This window comes from Hippoglossus hippoglossus, chromosome 23, assembly GCF_009819705.1.
Source record: "Hippoglossus hippoglossus isolate fHipHip1 chromosome 23, fHipHip1.pri, whole genome shotgun sequence".
Lineage (NCBI taxonomy): Eukaryota > Metazoa > Chordata > Actinopteri > Pleuronectiformes > Pleuronectidae > Hippoglossus > Hippoglossus hippoglossus.
Window position 1 is genome coordinate 10,463,175 of NC_047173.1, and position 22,429 is coordinate 10,485,603.

Consider the following 22,429-nt stretch of genomic DNA (forward strand, 5'->3'; position numbering starts at 1 on the left):
AGTAACTTCATGTGAGCATACACTCAGTGTTCACTTTATTAGGGACACCAAACTAATACTGTTAAAGTTCACTCCTGAAGTAATGAAATGTTTTAAAATTCATCAACTCTGAATATAATTGAGTAATTATAAATTGAGGCATTAAGTTAAACTCTGAGGTAATTTAATATTTTTTTCAATTGTTCAGTTCTTAACACAATTTAGAATTTAGGTATTTTTACTTTAAATTCAACTACTTCTAAAATATTCAGCTCTGAATGTAATTGGGTATTTTTTTTAATTGTGGTTTATTTTTACTTCTAATTCAACTCTGAAGTAATTGACTATTTCTAAACGATTCAACTCTCAATGCATTTTTTATTATTACTATTTTTGAATTGTGTCATTGTGGTAAGAACCTCTCACCCACATTAATCAAACCTCATCCATGCACTTGCCATACAAAACAGACTCACGTCCTCCCCCTATACAACAGCGCCACCTAGCGCCGGTGGATCTGAACGCCTGGGCCGATCCGGTCTTCGTCAGCCAACCAGGAAAGAGGGCTTGTCTCGATCTGGACTGAGGCGGATGAGACCAGAAACCTTTGTTCTCCTCCTTCTTCCTCACAAACACGATCAATGCTGCCACACGAGCCGCGACCTGCGTTTTCCCAACGGCGCCAATTAGCAGAAGCTCACTAATAAGCGCCATTTTTTTCCATAAGCATATTTATATCTTTGTGATCGGGATCGCTGCAGCCGGAGGTCCGCTCGGGTTTTTTCCTCCCCCCCCCCCCCGTCAGCTGCTCGATGGAAACAAAACGAGGAACTGAAAGTGGAATCAGTCGAGGTGCGTGAACACACATGCACAACGAGCCGTAGAATAATCCCAGATGTGCGTGTTGACCCCCGCACATGTGGATTCACAGCATATATCCTCTGCAGGGCTTCTATGTGCACGTTTCAGGACCAAACGTGCACCATGTTTTCTGTCGCTCCATTACCGGGGGGGTGGTGATTTGTGTACACATCTTTATTCTGCATGCGTGTGTGTCTGTGTGTTGTGTTGTGTTAGAGATGCAGCAGCTCCAGTGTAAAGCACCGTTAGCAGTGAGTGTGATGGATGCTGCACAGTCAGGTCAGCAGCTGAACACAAGTTCCCTCCTGCACTGTGGGTTCAGCTGCATGTCAGGTGTCAGGGGGTTGACACAGATCTGCTTGTTGTGGTGCTGGAATCGAACGGTGTGCATGTGTTTGTGTGAACCACCACCGCTGCTGCTGCTTTTACTTTTTTTAAAGCTCGCTTTGGATCATCTTCTTTTTGTGTGTTTGCAGAATTCAAACATATCACATGCTCTTCCTGTGCAAGAGTTTGACACGTGCCCACTTCCTCAAAACTCACTTTGTAGTAAGAGTACGATCACATGCACATCCAACGGTTTTCTTTTCCACTGTGCAGCCCATAAAAGATTGTGTCCACAAGAGTCTAGGGATGTCAGTAATAATACACGTCATTCGGTTGGAACAGAATTAAAACATTCCAGGACTGAGGTAAATAGAATAGTGGAATAAAATGATACCATATAACATTAAAATACAGCATCAAAGCACTAAAATACTAACACATAGGGAATAAAATGATAACTGTAATAGAACAATATTGGACAATGGATGATATAATCATGTAGACTGTTTGTTTTTGTGTAGGTAAAACAATAATTCTGTGTGGATTAGTGTCGTTTATTAGATGAGCTGCACTTTATGAGAGTTAAATGTGGAACAGATCATGTTCAGATGTTGGGATATGAATACTATGATATGATTTCATGGGGGATATTGACTCTGTTTTTTGTATATTTTTGTAAGTGGACATGAAATCTTACGTCTTCATTTACCGAGTAACATCTATACTGATTGTTCCACATGTGTGACCTTCATATAGATACCAAGATTATTCATATAGACTCTAGTTGCAGAGATATACGCTCACACATTTTTAAGACGTTAACAGGAGTCATGCACAACAACAAATGACCATTTACAAATGGTACATCACATGTAAAACATCATGACAACATGTACATGACTCAGCCTCCGTGTTAGAAAATGGTTCCAAAGGTCAAAGATCACGTGACTGATTTGTCTTCAGTCACGTTTCATGTGTTGTTTTAAAAAATACTGATATGATAAGGATCTGCTCTTGTTTTCTCTCGTGCTGTGGTTAATTGTGGGTCTTTCAAACATCAGGTTGTTTCACTCCTCTTTGTTTCCCCCCCCTCTCCTCCATTTCAGGTGATGATCTCCCGTTCCGTTACCTCCGCCTCTTGGCTCCTCCCTTGCAGCTTCTGTCGGCTGCAGTGTGGCAGGTCGTGCAGCAGGGACTCGTGGATCACTACGGGATGCTGGAGGAGTTTGTTACCATGGTGACGGAGCTGGTCCCCGAGCTGATGAGCTACAGTCAGAGGGCTCAGCTCGTCCTGGGACTCAGGGCCAGGGTCTGTATGTGTTCACTGATACATCACACTGAGATGTCACCTAATTTACCAGTTGGTCTCATTTGGAGGTGGTGGGTTTTTACACAGGCTGAATTTAAAGCTAAATGAAAAGCATAAGACACAACAGTAATAGCTCACGAGTTCACAATGACCTTTATTTAAGTTCGATCAGGTGGGCAGTGGAGCAACAGGTCAAACATCGCAGAAAAAGTCAAACACCATTAAACTGTGTACAATTTATAATTCAAATTAAAACTCAGACAAACCAGAAAGGCAGTCGGGGAGGTCCGAGCTCCACCAAGGCTCATTGGCCACATTATCATCATATTGCAGATACATGTATTGATATCAGATATATATCATGTACACAAACTGTTTACATTAAACATAAAATATTCATTCTCTGATGTAGTGGAAGGAACTGAGTATTTACTTTGATTCACAATGTCTGAATCATCATCCAGATGCGCACTACATTTCTCCTGTTCATAGATATTAGCACTGTTCTAATGTCTGCGGTTTTTCTTTGTGGTATTTCTTGAGAAATTTACTAACATGTTGAAAAAAGCCCCATTTCACAATGTGAACAGGAATTTCACTTAGTACAACACATATCTCCACAGATGCTCAACAGTCCCCTTATGAAACCACATTTAAATTCACTAGATCCAGATTTTTCACACCACATAACCTCCTCCTAACGTGCCCAGCAGAGGGTTAACAATCAGGTCTGTTTAAATGTGTGGTATTTGTCTGTGTGTGTCCCTCAAGCTGGTTCTGGAGATGTGTCGAGGCGAGCACCCGGCGGACATGCAGACCATCCAGCCTCACCTGGACAGAATCAAAGCTCCTGTCAGCACGGCCAAGGATCACCATGTGAGTCAAGTGCAGCTGGAGAACACACAGGAATCGTTACTCAGGAATAATGGACCATTCAAAACCTGAAATTAATATGAAGTGGTTTAGTTGACTATCATACGTTGTGTGTGTGTGGGTCAGGTGACCATCAACCAGGTGGAAGAGTCTGAGGTGAACTTTGTGGAGTTGGTGCACTCGTTACTGGAGGACCCGTCTGAAAGAAAATATTTTTTCGAGGTGAGTCGGCGCTCGCTGCTCGTGTGTTTGTTACTTTACTTCATCCAAGTGCGGGGAAAATACACACATTTACTGTTACACCTGTACAATCATTCAGTCAACCAATCACATAGCAGCACTGTAATACATAACCTCCTGCAGATACAGGTCCAGAGCTTCATTCACTGTGCAGTCTTCTGCTCCTCGGAAATTCCCATTACGACCATACTAACAAAAATCCTGAAATATTCTGATGTTTTAAAACGTGGCAACAAGTTCACGTACACACACTCTGGTACAGTAAATAATCAGAGGAGCTACAAATTCAAGTTGTTATGAAATCCGACTCTTCACAAATTCTCTCCCTCTTTTGTGTTTTGTAGGAAATCTTCCCCGTGTATTTTGGGCCAAAGTACGACGCAGCACTGGAGATGCTGGTGTGGGAATTTATATCGAGACTGGACGAGCTGCTGCCAGTTCCAGATTTCACACAGGTACCATGTTTTTACAGTGGAGCACATACTTCAGTCTCCTTAAACCCAAGCTGCACACACTCAAAAACTATCTCACAGTGTTCAAGAACATTCCTGGATTTGTTCAGATCTGCGCCAAAATTGAATCAGAGCTTTCTTGGCACATGTCCCGTCTTTTCAGCGAGATCTGTTGGAAATCCATTCAGTAGTTATTGTGTAATCCTGCAAACAAAACAACGGACGGTGAAAACATAACAAAACATAATAAACCCTTAACAAGTTTACTTAACTCTCGTCTGTTTGTCTTTACTTGTTTGAATTTCACCAACACATCTGATAAACTAATGCTCAAACACGTCATGTACTTTTACACATGTTGTTATTATTATCTCGTGCTGATATGAAGTCAAGTTCAAATGTTTGTCTTCTCATTTCCACTCTGCAGCTTTTCACTGTTGTCGTTCACGCTCATTGAACAAGACAGATTTTATCCACTATCATATCCCTCATATCTCAATACAATTTATCACAATAAAGCACAATAAAAGAGCAGTTTAGTTGAGCTTAAAGTGTAATTTCTTAAAAAATACTAAATGTATAAATGTACACATTTGATTGGTCCACATGGATTTTAGTTTCAGTGTTACTGTGTCACACAGTGTAGAGGCTCGTGTTTCTGCACCACTGACCCAGAGACAGATGAAGAGGGGGGTGAAGCAGACGCAGGTGCACCACAGTGTCCCTGTAGGCTGCTCCCTCCTCTCCACCTATTTTTATACCGTGCACTTACACACACAACAAAGCTGGACTGCAGCAGTCGCACTATAGGAAACTCTAGGTGTGAGATAATGAGGAAAAATACACATGAAGCCACATTTACATGAATTATTTCTCATGTGGCGCTGATCACATTTCTAGCACTAACACAAATATCAGGAAAAACTAAAATAATAAAACTAAAAACACGTGCACCGATTCGTCATTTAACCTCAGTTTTATATTTGGCTGCATAAAGATAAAACTACAGGTGTAGTAAATGAATGCAGTGTCACTGAAACCTGTAACCGGATCTCTCTTCTCAGTTGGCAGCTCTGCTCGGAGACGCTCCGTCATTCCTCGACGAATGTTTACAATCCTTCTTCCCCCCTGAGGACATGAAGGCTGTGCTGGAACACCACAGAAACCTCGGCCACTTTGAGGAGAAAGGTGCGGCTGCAGGCTCACGGGGGTGGTGTCGGTGGTGGTGGGGGGGGTGTTTGTAGAAACATGATCTCCCATGATCCCATGCTGCTTCACCATGTGTTCAAACTAGGTCTTTCCTTGTTGTTTTGATTGAGAGACCTCTAATGGCAGAAGTTACACACTGTACTTTTTATTTCCCACATTTCCCTAAATAATGAGTCCCTGAGCAAAGATGACAAAGTGATAAATGATAAAGTATGACTTTTAAACAATAGATTTAAGTTTCACTCAGACCAACTTGTCACCTTTATCCTCACATTGAGTTAAATTCCAGTTTGGACATGTTGTTTCTCTCTCAGCGATTTATATATTTGAACCAAGCCACGGCCTAATTCATCATCTTCCTCTCAACCTCAGATCCTCGATTGTTACCGATGGACGACTGCATCCTCTCCTCCCTGTCGCTACCTCCTGGGGCCAAACCTGCCACCAACGCCACCTCCTCCTCGCCTCCTCTCAAAGTCTCGGCCTCTCCACAGCACAAAGGGCGTCTGGAATCTCCCATCGGCGGCAGCAGCCTGGAGCTGGCGTGCAGGAGGAGCTCTGACACAATCAGACAAAGCCTCATGGAGACAAAGGACTCCGGCAGTTGGCAGCAGCAGGTTCGAGGCGGCGGCAGCTCTCAGGAGAGGAAGGTGCAGAACTCAATTAGCGCGCGGCCATGTGACGAAACCATAGACCTCACCGCACCTAACGAGAGCGGCGACGCAGACTCGGCGGCCAATGGGGACGGCCAAAGCTTGAGAGGAGGGAGGGTTCTCAGGAAGAGGAAGCTGAGCGGTGGTGTGGACATTCCCGCAAAGCTGCCTGTGGACTTCCCGGCTTTTTTGTAAGGGTCCTGAAAACCTTTCGCTCATTTCACATGAAGACTTACCCCGATTTTTCACTTCATCTTTATTTTTGATTCATTTTTTTTGTGCATTTTTTAATCATCTACAAAATACTTATTTGTCCCCTCTGGCCCAAAAATCTGTTTAACATCTAATCTCTTTTCGTTCTTTATATAAATTCGCTTCATCACAATAGTTAGATAAGATAAGACAAAACTTTATTAATCACAGTTGCGTATGAAAGTGTAAAATGAAAAAATGAAATTATAGAGAATATGTTTATTGTATACATAATGTACACCTGTTAATACAGGTGGTGTGTGTGTATGTATATATATATATATATATATATACACATTTGGGTTTGTTATATATATATATATATATATATATATATATATATATATATATATATATACTACAAACCCAAACACCTCCACACACTTTTTAAGAGACAGAATTTATTATCTTGTCTTTTTTAATTAATCTTTTGTGTGTTTTTACAGTGATTCCTCGTTGGATGATGAGAATTCAGGTGAATCTCCTCTCATCTCGATATTGGGAGAATACACAGGTTTGTACTCTTTATATATATATATATGTATATACTGTATATGTGTGTGTATATCAGTGGATGTTTGTTTATTTAGGTTCAAGCTCAGGTCTTTAGACGAACTCCTTTGTTTTATTTCAGACTCTCAGGAAGGTTCTTTCCCGGTCGTAATGGACACAAAGGTTCCCTGGTCGGACGAGGAGACGCTGCACCTGCTCGACATCTGGGGGAAGGACTCGGTGCAGCGGGCTCTGAAGGGCTGCTTCAAAAACCGCCACATATTCACGCAGATCGCACACAAGATGGCGGAGAGGGGCTACATGAGAACGGTGGAACAGTGCCAGACGAGGATCAAACGACTGAAGAAATGTTTCCGTCAGAACAAGTGCGTGTTAAATGACACAGTTTGACAGATGTCTGCATTTCCTTCTGTCAAAACTTGTGAAACCACAGAGAAAACTGAAGCAGCTCTTTGATAAATCACCTGTCTTCTCCCTGATCTGTCACCAGAGGAAACTCAAAGCTGGAACATAAATTTTACGAGCGGCTGGAGTGCATCCTCCGCTCCTCCATTCCTTCAGCTCTTCCTGAAGTCACCTACGACGTGGAGGAGGTCCCTGATGAGGACGACGCCGACGACGACCTGCAGTTTCTAGGGCACACGAGCCGTCAGGAAATAGGTAGCGTCACTTTTTTATAATTAGAAAAGTTCATTAAGTCACGACTGCAACTATAAATACTTTATTTTTTATATATATCTTGGGCTGAGCCATATTTCCATACTGTGTACATACATCAAAACATGAAATAGTTAATTTTACATTTTTCTCAATATCTCAATAGTTTCTATCCTAAAAAATTATCTTAACAAAAATCTAACATCAGTTTTTGTTGCCACTCTCCATATTATTTAGCTTGTTATTTTTTTTCTATTGCATGTTTATCCTAAAAGTCCCAAAATAAACCAACATTAACCAGAAAATATCTGGTTCTATTAAAATGACAGTTTTAACTTTATTATACTAAACAATGTCTTCTATATTTCTTGAGGTACTCGAAGCGTCCCGTGGACAGACATGGAGTCGTTGACCCTCATACACACGTGGGGTGATGACCAGATGCAGCAGGAGCTGAGGGGGATGCACAGGACCGGACACATATTTTCCATCATCTCCAACAAGATGGCCACTCAGGGCTTCTCCCGGACGCCGGAGCAGTGCCAGACGAGGCTAAAGAGGGTGAAATCAAACTTCAGGCAATGCTACCAAAACAAGTATGTGTGTTTGCAGCAGAGACAATGAATGGAAAAGAAGATTATTGTTGATTTAAACGTCTTTTCCTCATTTTTTCTGCAGCTTGAAAGGACAGGGGCATGTTGAGTGCAAGTTTTACAACGAACTGGGGAGAATTTTAGTGAAGGACTTTGCTCCAGCGGCGCAGATGGATGAAATCCCAGGAGAGCTCGAAGACAACGACTTCTCGGCCTACCCCCACCATGAGACCGGTAAACACAGTTATTCTCTCTACTGGCTGCAGGGGGCGCAGGAGAACAGTTTAGATGAAGTCTTCTGACTGTAGTTGGATCCTTTAATGAAAACAGCTTTTAGACAGTGATTCAGTGGTTTTAAGACTCTGGTGTAACTGATTTTATTCTTTCTTAAGGTGACTTATGTTTTACAAAAGCCCCAGATGATGTCGAGCAAGAAATCAGAATTAAAGTTTTAAAGCCAAAAACTATTTGCTCTCTTAAATGAAGGACAATAAGGTCCCTAATTAAATATGATGCTATTTGATTGAACAAATACATTTACAATATTAATTTGCCTTCTACAAGATTTAGTTCACAAAAAGAGCGTAATGGATACCTGAGATATAGGAAAAATATGTTTGGGTGATTCATACTAGACTGTATGTTTTTATTATTACTATAGTTATTATTATTATTTTGTGTAATGTTAATGGATCTTTAAATTAATCTTTATTGTCCCAAAGCCATTTTGCCTCATTATGTATTCAGGTTTTTTATTTGTGTCCCCTCAGAGTCTGTTGTGGGGGTTCAAGAAGACAGGAAGAAAGTGGCCTGGTCGGACAAAGAGACAGTCATCCTTCTGGAGATATGGGGGGACCCGGAGGTACAGAACGATGGATCATGATGAAAGTCCAGCATTTTGCGTGATAACCTGTAAAAGTGATTTTAAATCTTTCTGTCTGTCGCTACCTTTAATATGAATTTGGCCTTTGTTCAGGTCCAGCAGTGTCTGGGACGTTACCCACACAACGGCCACATCTTTACACAAATATCAGAGAAACTCTTAACCAACGGTTACTCCCGCAGCGCAGACCAGTGCCACACCCGCATCAAACGGCTCAAATCAAACTATCGCCAGGCTCAAGAAAACATGAGGTACAAAAAGAAAATCTGGGTTTTGTTTTCTGTGCTGTCGTCTCGACACGAGGATCAATACAACTGTCTTCACCGTCTGCAGCTCATCTGGGACAGATCGAGTCGATTTCAAATTCTACGACCTGCTGGAACAAATCCTGGACAAGCAGCCGTCAACATCTTCCACTGTGATACCTGACTCCATCGAAATATCAGAGGACTCCAACAGTGAATCAGTGACGGAAACAGGTAAATATCCAAGCGTCCACTCGATATGAGAGCATTTACTCAGTCACAGTTTTACACAAACGTTATCTGCATGTGTAGTGTCTGAAATAGTTTTTTAGAAGAAGTGCAAATAGAAAAAAATCCTGCAGAAATGTGTGGCTGCTCTATGCAACTTGCTAAATAGCTGGATTTAGACAAAGTTAGATCAGACCGTGAATATCTCTGTGCTTCTGTGGAAAGAAGGAGAAATCAGCTTGTCGACAGAAAAGCCAGCGTCCGGCACGTGGACAGACGAGGAGACGCTGTCGCTCATCAATATCTGGGGCGAGGTGGACGTTCAGAGGACGCTGAGGGGGTTCGTCCACAACGGACACGTGTATGCCGACATTTCGGGGAGAATGCAGGAGCTCGGTTTTTCCAAGACCTCGGAGCAGTGCCGCTGGAAAGTCAAGGCCCTGAGGAACAACTTTCGACAGTGCTACGACAGAAAGAAGTGAGAGGAGTCTTTCTATCCTTTTTCTATGTTTCTAAATATAATCCACTATCGTGATACATTTTCTTATCTCTTGCCGCACCTTGTAGATGTGGGAGACGAGTGGATTACAGATTCTACAACCAGCTGGAACAAATACTGGGCCAGGAGGCAGTTTCTATGGATGATTATGATGAACGAGAGGAACAAGCCGATCCGGAGCCAGGTACAGTCGTTTTCATCCATTTCCTCTGCCGTGTAAGAAATGTTCCTTTAGATAAACATCCAATCACTGATCCAACGTCTTCTTTTTGTCTCCATCTGATGTAGGGATAGATGGTGTGAACACAGTGTGGACGGAGCAGGAGACAGTCGCTCTCGTTGAGGTGTGGGCCGCAGATGACGTGCAGCACAGCCTGAAAACCTGCGTACGCAACGGCCACATATTCGCTGACATATCGGAGAAAATGACCTCAATTGGATTCCCGAGGACGGCGGATCAGTGCCACTCCCGGATCAAACGGCTGAAGAAGACTTACAGGCGCTACTGCAACAGCCGGAGGTAGAAAATGAAAATGAAGGAATGATTGAATGCTTGGCTCAGAGTTTCCCAGCTCACCTTTCATTCACGTCTCGTAGGAGCGGAGGACGCCCCGCGGCGTTTCGATACTTCCATCTTCTGGCTCCGGTGCTTGGTGACAACACTGTTGTGCCAGACATGGACAGTTCTGCTGCTGACGCCACCTTACAGCCCTTTATGGACAAGGATCCTGACTTGTGTAGGGCTAAATATAATCACAACCATTTGTGCAAATTTTTATTACACATTTGAGCAATTTCACTGTGTTTCTGTACAAATAATGTGTATATTTAACACTAATACACAATAACAAATTTGTCGCTTCCTGCTTTCAGACGAGCAGCCCTCCACCAGCCACCTGCTGGCCGACCTGAGCAGGAAGATGCCCTGGTCAGACCAGGAGACGCGCACCCTGCTGGAGATCTGGGGGGAAGACAGCGTCCAGCTCACGCTAAGGGGCTGCCTGAAAAACCGCCACGTGTTTGAGTACGTCTCCGAGAAGATGGGCAACCGAGGATTCATCAGGACCTCGGAGCAGTGCTACACCCGCATCAAACGCCTCAAGCATGGCTTCCTGCATGAGAAGTAAGTCAAGACAATAAACTGTGATTCTTATTAATCATTTAAATTGTCCTGATAATTGTTGTATGTTGAAACATGAAGCAATTTTAGGTGGTTCGATATGAAACAAACTCTGTTCTTTAAAAGTGAAGCTATATGGGTGCGGCCATTTCGACTTTTTAGTTTGACCTGTGTGCAAACATGAAGCCTATACAGCTGCCAGCCACCAGGGGGCAAAGTTTTGGCTTAATTTGGAACCTGTCCATGGAACAATATGAATTAAGATTTAGGACTTTGAGACTTGAATGTAGTTGATAAAGCAGCCATTTATAAATGATTTTTGTTTGCGGGCAATGTGACCATGAGTAAATGTTTGTTGTCTAAACTTCTCTGTGTTTTAATTGTGACAGAAATTTGGGGGATTTGCTTGAGTTGAGCTTTTCTCTCTGATCATAGGCAATGAAAACGATATTTTAGGTGTCTGGTGGTGACTTAACAATTTTTTCCATTCAGGGAGGATTATAAGTTCTTCAATGAGATGGAGCAAATCTTCAGGAAGGAGCTGAAAGTCGACGGCTCAGTCGCAGACACGTCGGCCACAGAGGAGGCGGACGACATTGCACCTGAACCGAGCCAAAACAAAGGTGGAACCAAATGGAAAAGAAAATCCACAGTCGATACACCACAGTTTTTCCAGTGTAGATATACAGAAGCAACTTATTTAAAGCTACTAGTTAATACCTTTATAAATGTTTGTAATGCCTCTATGCCTCTGTACAACTTTTAACATTCACTATTATTTAAATCACATGCCGTATATGATAATAATCTATGATTCCTGCTGTTTTAGCCGCCTCCAGTAACCAGTGGGTGGTTGACAGCGCTAAGCTGGCCTGGAGCGACGGGGAGACCGAGGCCCTGCTGGACATCTGGGGGAGCGAGGAGATCCAGGAGAACCTGAAGGGCTGCACCAAGAACAAACACATCTTCATCCAGATCGCTCAGGTCATGGCGGGCCAAGGTTACCTGCGCAGTCCGGAGCAGTGCCAGACCAGGATCAAGAGGCTGCGCGCCAACTTCCGACACTTCCTAGAAGGCAGAAAGTGAGTGCAGTGCAGGGGGGGTGTGGTTGTGGACATAAAGATCCATATTGTAAATACAGGTTCTTGTTTTCGGCATCATTTTCCACCTCCTCCTGGCGAGCTCTAAAATTCTGTCTCGTGTTCTCAGAGGGGAGAAGCAGGAGTGCAAGTACTTTGACCAGTTGGTGCAGATATTTGGCAGCAAGTACGTAACGACCTCCGACCCCCTGGCTGAAGAAGCCGATACTGCAGGTAAGCATCATAAACAACTGAAAAAGTAAAGTAAACCTTGACAGTTTTATGTGGACGTTGATTCGTCAGTTATGTTGCTTTGTCTCTTTTTGTACCTGACCACCTGAATACCTCACACAAATGTTGCCATGGTTTCCTTTACACTATAGAATTAGCTGCCTTTCAAGGACAAACTCAACATTTTTGGGAAAGTTGTTTATTCACTGTCTTGCTGGGATCTGGATAAGATGTATGATACCACCAGAGAATCATCTCATCCAACTCTCAGCAAGGAAGCATTTCCCAAGATGTCGAACAGTCCCTTTAAACATGTCTTTGCTGCATTTACTATAGATTCTAATCCATAGATTTTCTATTTCTATAGTATAACTTTAGTAAAACAGCTAGTGCTATACAAGCTCATTTAGACCCCCCCCCCCCCCTTTTTTTTTTTGAGCTTGGTACTGTTCACCGTCATGTTTACAATTGAAATACTTTCTGTCTATGCCAGAGTCATGAGGCTGTCGAACATCATGAGGACGACACAGCAGAAGCAAAACAAAGACACATTCAGAGGAGAAAAACTCACAAGGACATTAAACCAGAATCTGTGATATGTTCCGCAGTGTGTGTGTGTGTGTGTGTGTGTGTGTGTGTGTGTGTGTGTGTGTGTGTGTGTGTGTGTGTGTGTGTGTGTGTGTGTGTGTGTGTGTGTGTGTTTACAGATGACAGAGCAGAGTCTGACCAGGCTCACTGGAATTTACTTTTTGCCTCTGTATATATATACTTAAAATACTTTTACATTCTTCAGATACAAAGACCTACTTTAGGCTGTTGTGTGCGTGTGTGTACGTGTGTATATGCGTTTGTGTGTTTGTGTGTGCGTGTGTGTGTGTGTGTGTGTGCGTGCGTCCCTTGACTAGAGTGTAATGTGATTTTTAACTTGAGAGCCATGCCACTAAGACCAGGATGCTCAGGGTTTGATGGGACAATAGTAGAAATATCTGATCTCGATGGTGAAAGTCTGAAACTAAGTTGTCTTTTCTAATATTTAATTATTTTGTACTTGAATTTAAAGAGAGTGAATCAAAGCACATGCAAAATGAAAGACACGCAAGGCCTCTATCACTGTAACCACAGCCTACATTCGCTTTTTCTTTCCTGCCTCACTTGTTAAATATTCTGTCTTTGCACTTATTTGTAAATGTTTGAAATCTGAAAGCTGAAAGTTTAAATTCTTTAAGTTAATTTTTTTGTGGGTGAGAATTTATTTATTTAAAGGTACTGTTTACATGTGTGTTCCAAAGTTTTCTAATTTACTTTGAATATGTTTTTCCTTTAACATTTTTTTCATAAATACGTAGAGTTTGTTGCATTCATTAAAAGAAACTTGAAATGTGATTTATTTCCATTCATTTATTTTTCTGATCAAACCAGGAAATCAGACACTGTCTCGTTTTATCATCCCGACAGAAAGTGGGAGTTACAAATCTTTAGAAATCATTTATTTCTAAAAGTATATTGAATCTGCAGAGTGAACAAAAAAACTACAGGTACAAGCAGTTTAATCCAAGTGTCGTGCCAAGTGTTTGGATTAAGATTAATAGAGATTAACAAAGTAAGATTATAAATAACAATTAAGAGTAACTCAATACAGTTAGGTAGGTACTGTACTTTTAAGATGATACAACAAACTTCCATCTGGTGACTGGAACATTATCAATAAATTGGAGTCATGTTTGTTTATAAATCTAATGTTCACTCTCTTTTAGCTCCGTTTATGGTCTTCAGCAACTGCTCAGTGAAATATTTGTCTCCTTAATTTACATTGTTATTTATAAAAATCTATAAATTACAACTGCTTTAACCGAGCATTGGTTTTAAATGTAACTGTGTGTAAAAGTATATATTCAGTGTTTTATCTGGAGAAATCTCACGTGAGCGAGTAGCCTGCAGTGCTCCGATCAATACTATCTGTATTTCCTGAGGCCACACAGGATGATTTACTGCTGTTTACACTGGCTGCCGTCGGCCAGAGGTTTCCGGCTCTGCTCCTATTAGATTAGCTGAGGGGAAACCAGAGGCTCGTTGCCAGGCGACGACATCTAAACACGCCAACGTTTCCCGGCACAAGGCCATATGTTTGACATAATTTTATTTTGTTGACCCGAGTCCCACGCTGTAACCACGGCCATACTAATAATACTAATGAAGAACTCTGAAGCAGGAAGGCACAGTAGGCTGTATATGGACAGGAATGTCTCCCGTGCTGTGGTCCACACTCAAATATCTATCATCTACAGTCCGATTATACATACTGCAATATTCTAGACGTATACTTTTAGCTTTATCCTCTGAGAAATTTGTAGTGTAGAGCCACCAAAATGTAATACTGAAAACAATTGTTATAATTTAAAAAAAAATAGTTGTCTGAACTTGAGATATTTAGTTAAAGGCATCTTGTGTCTCCTACCTTTGTTTAAAAAACACAATTCTTTGGATTTGATGTTTTTCAGTGTGCACAGTGTTGTACAGTGTCATGCTACAATGGCAGGCTATTTATCACTTTGCTCTCTTCCGGCCAAACAATGTCCTCCAATGAGAAAACGTGGGGTCCCTCAGCCCAAACACACGTGGTGGGTTTGTTGGCGTCGGCCAGCACGGCGCCAGCAGGCAGCAGCGGCGAGCCCTCCTCTATCATCACCGTGTAGAAGCTTCTGGGTTTTCTGGAGCTGATGCACAGACACCGAACCTGGTGCTGGACAGGAGGCGGATCCAGCTCCTCCTGCAGCCTCCTCAGCTCTGACAGGGGAATCCTGGTAGCTGCATTTTTATCCAGGAAAACATCGGCCCCCTCCTCGCCTGCGCCGTCCTCCACATCCACCACCACGCCATTGCTGCAGCTTACTCTTTCCTCCTCATCTTTCCCATTTCCCTCCTCAGGCTGGTTATTATTGTCCTTTCTGATGAACACCACTGTAATCATCTCCACTCCTCCGCTCAGTTTGTATTTCCAAAAGCTCAGTCTGTAGCAGCAGTCTTCACAAAACACCTGACAACACAAGGCAGAAGTGTCGCTTTGATACATCACGTTAATATTTGACCAAATCTGTCACGTTTTACCTTCATGGCTTTGCAGCTACTCACCCAACAACAGCACTTCACCATGAGGAACACAAACATGGAAGCTGGAACACCGACGATAGTGATCTGAAAAATAACATTTGTGAGAAAATCGGATATAATCCACCTATAAATTATTTTTTAACCTTTAAATCTTTTCTTCGAAGGTCTACAGCGCAGAGGACAACACATGAACAAAACTAGAAATACTAAATAAGAGATTTTGAGAAAAATTACACACAATTACACATTTTAGCTGTCTAATTATTCATCTGAGTCTAATTGTAATGTATTCATTCTTACCCAAGTTATCATGACGGTCCAAAGGGTGGAGCTACGTTTTTCTACAAGGGAGAGGACTGTAGGGAGACAAGGCTACACACACACACACACACACACACACACACACACACACACACACACACACACACAGAGTTAAACTAAAAAAGTCACCAAATGTTGAAATTGGAGAAGTTCTTTCTCACTGTCTACTTTATCAATCAATTCGTAAATTTTTCCAGTTCTCTCGTCTCTAACTACATTTTACCTTCTCGTAAACGAGGCTGTTTCCAGCTCCAACCTAAAGCAGACAGGAAAACTTCAAACACAGTAAAATATACAATATGTTGTTTTATGATACTTTTTAGTTTTAAATGTGAGCGACTCACACATCCAGTGCTCTTGTTCTCTCCTTCATACAAACAGGAATCTGGGATCCCAGGCCCCCAGTCCTGATAGCCTTCAAGTCCACAACATTTAAACTGGGCCACACACACACACACACACACACACACACCTGTAAGAACATGTTAAAAAACTTTCCAATACAATAAATTAGTCTAATGTCCTTACCTCAGCCTGCCAGCGGTAAACGTTACTGAGCATGGAACAGTTTTTATCATTCGCATGAGATTGAGTTATTCCTGGTACGTCAGTCAGAGGGATCAGTTCCAGGTAGCGATCTTTAAATGCTTCTATTTCCTGCAGGCGAATAGAAAGACCTACGATTATTTATAGGTCAATGTACAGGTACATCTATCTATTCTAACATGCTATGTCCTTCTGAACATTTTGAATCAGCTTGGTAGGTTTTTCAAAAACTTTAAGCCACATTTCATGATCCCCCTCTGTACATGGAGTTGCTCACCTGTCATCACGAGAAAAGCGAATAAATACATTTCCCAAAAACGTCAAACTTTTGCATCAAAGGACGTCACAATGTGGATGAAAGCTCTGGAAAAAAAGCCACTGTAGTAAGCCAACCGTGGGTGAAGATATTTGTCAATTCAGCTGAACCATAATCCTGCATAAAGATGGATGACTTCACAGCTCCCAAAAGTGAAGCCAAATCATCTGGATCGCCCCCTGGTGGCTGGCTGCAGTCGATGTCAAAAAACTCTCCTCCTCTATGTTAGTGGATTGGACCAAACTAAAAAGTCCAAGTACACGTCAAATAATATTTCTCAAAGATGGTCTCTGTCATTTTGATGATACAAAAAAACGAGTTAAACCCTCATGATTGACAGCAGAGAACTTGTGATTGGTCAAACGAGTGAATCGACAGGACAGGACGAACGCTACCGCACAGACTATGGCTCCAAATTACTGTCTTATGAGCTATATGAGCAAAATGGGATTTACTAACCTCATTCTCTTTCTCCCAAGTCTTTGCAAAGGTAACGGTCATAGCCACAAACACGACAAAGATCGCAAGCAGTGACTGTGACAACAAAAGAGAGGAACATGAGTTTGATGCAGTTTTTTCTCTGGGTAAACACACACACAAACACACACACACACACACACACACACACACACACACACACACACACACACAGAGAGAGAGAGAGAGAGAGAGAGAGATACATACCAGTGGTTTGTAAAAGGTCCTCTTTATCCAGATGTTCAGCAGTAGCATGAAACAGATGGGCAGAGCCATGCCTGTCCACAGAAACACCAGAAAGGCCTCCTCGGTCAGCCTGGACTGCAGAACAAACCACGGTCACATCAGTAAAGACAGACAAATAATGACCAGTCATATTAGCGGCTACTAAAGGCAGCTATCATTTGTCTATTTATTTACCTGTGATCTTACAAATGGTTTTCGAAACACATTCGATCTCTCCTTAATTTAGGAAATCATGTAAGATATAATGTGTGCTAAAACTGTAATTACAATAAAGATAATATACATTTATTTCAGTTTTACCAGATCTGATTCTCACTTATAGTTGGGAGATTTCTTAAATGATATTTAAAGCTCATGAGGACCAAAATACATTTAGACACATTTAAATCCTCACATGGTCTTAGGTTATTGTCTTATTCTCTTGTATGTATTATATATAGAAATTATTTATGATGCAACAAACAACCAATGTAAAAGACCGGTGGGGTTTTACCTCCTCACTGTTCCCACATTCAAAGCCCTGGTTGTTTAGGAGATGTCCTGATTCGGTCAAGATGGACAATACCACAGCCCACACCTGGAAAAAAACATTACCATAGCAACCATTTAGAATAGGAAAGTAATTTCCTTCTTATTAAAGTGATGGAAAGTAACAAAGTTGATTTGATCTTATCCATCTATCTCTCTATCTAGTGAATAAAATACTAACCAAATATCCGATCACCAGCCCTGTAGCAGTCCACAGTCCTGCGGTGGGCGTCCTGTAAACCTTCTCTCTCTTGTCGTCCCTGTCCTCAGCAGCCATGTCTTCACAGGTTTGATTCCCCAGCTGCCTCCACACTGTTGTCACTGTGAGAGTGGTCAGATGTTTCACTGTGAGGTAAGGGATGAGAGGTTCTCTGCCTGTCCAGACTCCACCTCTTAAAGAGGCTGAGAGCACATCCAGGGTTTCAGACCCTCGAGGGGATGAACTGTGTGAAGTGTTTTCACAAGTGAAGTGAACTGACCCTCATTCATTTCCAAGAAGGTTTATAAACTGCTAAATAATGTATAGCAGTGTAATACAATATAAACCATTAGATTATAATTTCGCTCTCAGTATTTGTGATGCTAGATTACAATGAACCAATTATATTTTCCCACTAGGGGGCGCCAGTGAATAGCAGAATTTGGATTTGTTTTACAGTGGCTGGAATGACCTTAAAACTCTTATTTAAAGCCACAGTAGTCGTGCAGTAAATGCTGAAGTTATAAAGACACTCAGTGGCACAGCAAAATTACTGATTATTATATTATTTATTATAGTATTTACTTTTTCCCATACATTATTGAGTATCTATAAATATTGTCAGTGTGGTCTAGACTTGTTTCTATGGGCAGTCAGTTAGGTTGTGTTGTCCAGAAACCCAATCCATGTAAAACACTCACGGTGCACTCAAACAGACACACATATACACACATATACACACATATACACACATATACACATATATACACACACAATTCTCCAACGATGGGACAGTAATTACGTGTCTAAATCTGACAGAGCGCCCAAACCACCAGTTCCTGGCAATGCGTGTGTGTGTGCATGCATAGGGAGGCCGAGCAGTGCCTCAGGACCTGCCCTCACCGGTCCACTTCGCCCACAGCTCTCACCCTCACACATTATTTTCTCTTCAGTCAGACCAGACTTACTTTGAATTTGGTATTAGAGGTGACATTCACACTTTTAGGGCCTCCAGACTCCACTCCTGCCAGATTCCACTTTTCCTCTCTCTCTGTCTCTGTGTATTTTTCCATCAGTCAGTTCCAAAACACAGATAGAAGACAAAATAAAAGGAAAACCATCAGAAAATGTCTTAGTTCCATAACAACATAAATCCTCAAAGTGTCTGGAACTCTCCTAGAAGGATGAGCACATTCTTCCAGAAGATTCTCTCGTTTGTTTTTATGATGCTGTTCTGTGTGGGTCTGAAATCTCCCATAGTTGTTCAGGTTGGTTGATGGCAAAGGTCATAACTCATTCGTCACTCCCTCTAGTGACCCCTCGTCCCCCCTGGATGGGTCTCTGTCATCCCATAGGACAAATATAGGAATGTCAATGTCCTTTATTTTGTTTTCATACTTGTTTACTCTGGGTTTTACTCTAATTCGGAATCTTCTCTTTCTCACTTATCATATTGGAAGTCTATAACACAAATCGGGGGCATGGATGAGTTGTGCAAGACGCCATTGAGTCAATCCTCTACAGGGTAGAGTCTACCCTGAGGGAAGACGTCTTCACCAGACTTCATTACTGCAACAGGCCGACTCACGTTCTCCCTCTGTCTTCTCTCTGTGTGTGTGTGGGTCCAGATACAGTGAGTGTACTCATCCTGCTGTTCTCCAACATGCAGCTTCACGCTCTACCTTCTACACGCAGACACACATGTGAAGTCCAAAAACACAAACGTTGTGAATCGACAGTGTGTGTGTGTGTGTGTGTGTGTGTGTGTGTGTGTGTGTGTGTGTGTGTGTGTGTGTGTGTGTGTGCAGGGAGCCTCCCTCCCTCGGGTTGTGTATGGGCTTGTTACAGCAACATTCCTCCTCTCAGCTGCTTCTGAACAGCACATTCCAGCAAGAGAGCGATAGAAAGAGAAACGAGGGTGAATAAAGAGGGAGAAGAGGAAGAAGAAGGGAGCGAGAAAAGGAGGGAGTCAGAGAGGGAGAAGTAAAAAAGATGGAGTAAAGAAGGATGGGCAGAGGAGATTGGTAAAGGAAGTAAAAAAAAGCATTGATAATGATAATATTGGTATATAATGTAGTTGATCCTTGTCATGTTGTCTGTGTGCAGCTGACTCCTCCTCGGCTCCACACACAGGTCAGAGGTCAGGGTCAGATACAGTCCACAGAAACCAGAGCCAGTGCTGAGAAAAGGAAGTGAGTGAGAGGAGGGGGCCACAAGGTCTTTCTTAAAATATTATTCCCCATACAAACATAAAGCACACACACACACACACACACACACACACACACACACACACACACACACACACACACACACACACACACACACACACACACACACACACACACACTGCTCCTCAGTCTGCTTGACCTGTCTCCACTGAACTGGAGGGAAGATACAAATCTCACCCAAAACATAGACACGCATAATGATTCAGCCGCACAACTGCACAGCAAAAATAAAACCTTACAAATACTGATAATGATGATGATAAAATAATAATAATATCAAAGACTTATGTTAAAAAAATTAATAAAATTAATTTAGAGTTGAGATCAGACTGATACAGGCAAACAAAAATCTTTTACAATGAACCAATTAGTCAATCGATCAGTTAGTCAGTTAGAATGTGTGTAGTCTGTGTGTGTGTCAGAACAAGAGCTCGAAAGTGAACACACACAGATTCGTTCAACAGGTATAATGACAATTGAAGATTGATTTTTAACACTTTAAACCCCCGGTCCCATGAGGTTCCTACAAAATAAAGGGACAATAATAATGCACATTACATGAAATAAAAGACTCAACAGGCCTTTCCCTCGTCACATATTAATTGGATAAATTATGAAACAGAAGAGCATATATAACGAGTGTCCTGTAAATGAAGTAACATCTATTGACGTGTACATAGATAAATTATCAGTGAGCGCTTTTATCTTTTGCATCAGTTAAAGAGAGAAACAGCAGAAACAGAAAAGAATCAAGAATGGAGATCCTGTATTCATACGTCACCTGCACGAGTCCCTCATGTCTGGTGCTTACTGAGGACAGAACAGAAATATGAGGGGACGGGGGAAAAAGAAAGCAAAGAAGACAGCATAAAATATTTACTGGGATAACAAGCCCAATAAGCTTCAAGACAAGAGAAAGCAGTTTGTTTGTGTGAAAGGCTTGTTGGCTCAGCCACAGCGTCCCTGCTCCTTCTCCCTCTCGCTTGGCCTGAATAGATGGGTTTGTTTGTCGTCACTGGTAGAACTAAAGGAAAATAAAGTGACTCAAGTCCTCTTTTCCTCGTGTGTGTGTGTGTGTGTTAATTAATCATGCATAAGAGTCTGTGGAGTTCTCGGCCTCCAAGCAACTACATCCAGAACACAGTTTGCTTTCTCTGTTTGCATTTGAATGAAGTGGATACTCAAAATTAGAACAAAAATGAATTACGTAACACTAATTTTAATCCGCTTCTGCTACTAGTCCTTATATTAGCATTGCTGCTACAATACAAATGATATCACTACGTCCTGCTGTTCAATTCTGTCTCACTCTGTTTTTCAGAATTTCATACATTCCTCTGTGACCATTAGACGAGATGTTACATGGTACAATTGTTTGTTTCTATTTCTGGTAATATCTTAATCCAGATTATATATCTGACCCACTAATCTGCTGGCTGTTAGCTGCGTCTTCACTCTGCACTCCACATAATCTGGCTCTCCAACAATTGATCTATCTATCTATCTATCTATCTATCTATCTATCTATCTATCTGCAGATGAAGAACCTGTTTTCTTCTGTTGCCTTTGTACACATATATATATAAATATTTTAACTGTCATCCTCCCCCAATGAGAGGAATTGTACAGAGCGCCACCTGCAGCTCTTACAAAACTGAAATACTTTCACATGAATGCATCAGTGATTTACTGTAATTTCCCCACAGTGACAAAGAACCCCCTGCCATGTGATTGTTACTAAAGTAAACATTTGAATATGATGTCCACCTCTGGTTTTATGTAAGCTCTTAATTTGAAGAAAAAAAAAAAATATATACTAATACTGTGAGACATGAGAGGGGATGGGTTTGGATTTTGACAATATTTCCTACTAACAACATACTTAACTCAGACTTAAGCAGAGCTACCAGCTTAATAAAAAAGGATATAATCCATCTTATTATATATACTGCTTATCCTTCCAGGTCTTTGGGTGAGACGAGTGTAGGGCCAACTTATACAATCATTCACGCTCACATTCAACTCTACGGTAAATTTAACATCTCTTATTAACCTCACCCCAATCTGCAAGTCTTTGGACTGTGAGAGGAATAAAAAATGAATGATTAATTTCTGACAATGAATGAAGGAATTACTCGCCTCGATCATCCCAGCCCCGGAGTAGTTAGTGATTGTCTGATGAATGTATGAAGATGAATTAATGAAGGTTAATACATGAAACCATGCATACAACACATGGAAAACCCAAAGGGAA

General features: G+C 41.7%; 2 protein-coding genes across 6 annotated transcripts; one reads left to right on the forward strand and one right to left on the reverse strand.

Annotated features, from left to right (window-relative positions):
* Positions 1-498: 498 nt before the first annotated feature.
* Positions 499-12,769, forward strand: zgc:113263 (uncharacterized protein LOC503753 homolog). Of its 3 annotated transcripts, none has more exons than XM_034578653.1 (24): positions 499-831; positions 2,274-2,476; positions 3,248-3,352; positions 3,476-3,571; positions 3,934-4,044; positions 5,106-5,229; positions 5,623-6,094; positions 6,602-6,669; positions 6,790-7,033; positions 7,159-7,328; positions 7,699-7,921; positions 8,004-8,152; positions 8,689-8,780; positions 8,895-9,052; positions 9,135-9,280; positions 9,503-9,752; positions 9,842-9,957; positions 10,062-10,293; positions 10,371-10,510; positions 10,647-10,896; positions 11,386-11,516; positions 11,723-11,975; positions 12,103-12,206; positions 12,697-12,769. In XM_034578653.1, the coding sequence occupies exons 1-24, from the start codon at positions 792-794 to the stop codon at positions 12,702-12,704; spliced, it is 3,885 nt and encodes a 1,294-aa protein (XP_034434544.1). In that variant the 5' UTR covers positions 499-791; the 3' UTR covers positions 12,705-12,769. The 3 variants fall into 3 exon arrangements, with proteins under 3 accessions (XP_034434544.1, XP_034434543.1, XP_034434545.1); XM_034578652.1 differs by having other exon boundaries at positions 500-831; positions 9,500-9,752; XM_034578654.1 differs by lacking the exon at positions 499-831 and having other exon boundaries at positions 2,357-2,480; positions 9,500-9,752.
* An 893-nt stretch (positions 12,770-13,662) lies between these two features.
* Positions 13,663-18,090, reverse strand: LOC117757468. 3 transcript variants are annotated; one of them, XM_034578655.1, is made up of 10 exons: positions 17,927-18,090; positions 17,711-17,794; positions 17,179-17,292; positions 16,954-17,028; positions 16,161-16,289; positions 15,977-16,069; positions 15,856-15,888; positions 15,612-15,683; positions 15,333-15,395; positions 13,663-15,237 (listed from the first exon to the last, which is right to left on the reverse strand). In XM_034578655.1, the coding sequence occupies exons 1-10, from the start codon at positions 18,020-18,022 to the stop codon at positions 14,728-14,730; spliced, it is 1,269 nt and encodes a 422-aa protein (XP_034434546.1). In that variant the 5' UTR covers positions 18,023-18,090; the 3' UTR covers positions 13,663-14,727. The 3 variants fall into 3 exon arrangements, with proteins under 3 accessions (XP_034434546.1, XP_034434548.1, XP_034434547.1); XM_034578657.1 differs by having other exon boundaries at positions 17,179-17,249; positions 17,927-17,944; XM_034578656.1 differs by lacking the exon at positions 16,954-17,028.
* Positions 18,091-22,429: the final 4,339 nt, after the last annotated feature.

Bases quoted from the DNA above. Each gene is read 5' to 3' on its own strand.
- zgc:113263 (XM_034578652.1), top strand. From the start codon at position 792: ATGGAAACAAAACGAGGAACTGAAAGTGGAATCAGTCGAG. The intron at 2,477-3,247 runs GTCTGTATGTGT...GTGTCCCTCAAG, and splicing joins TCCTGGGACTCAGGGCCAGG to CTGGTTCTGGAGATGTGTCG. The intron at 8,781-8,894 runs GTACAGAACGAT...GCCTTTGTTCAG, and splicing joins AGATATGGGGGGACCCGGAG to GTCCAGCAGTGTCTGGGACG.
- LOC117757468 (XM_034578655.1), bottom strand. From the start codon at position 18,022: ATGGCTGCTGAGGACAGGGACGACAAGAGAGAGAAGGTTTACAGGACG. The intron at 16,070-16,160 runs GTAAGGACATTA...TGTGTGGCCCAG, and splicing joins TTTACCGCTGGCAGGCTGAG to TTTAAATGTTGTGGACTTGA. The intron at 15,238-15,332 runs GTGAGTAGCTGC...TTGTGTTGTCAG, and splicing joins TGGTGAAGTGCTGTTGTTGG to GTGTTTTGTGAAGACTGCTG.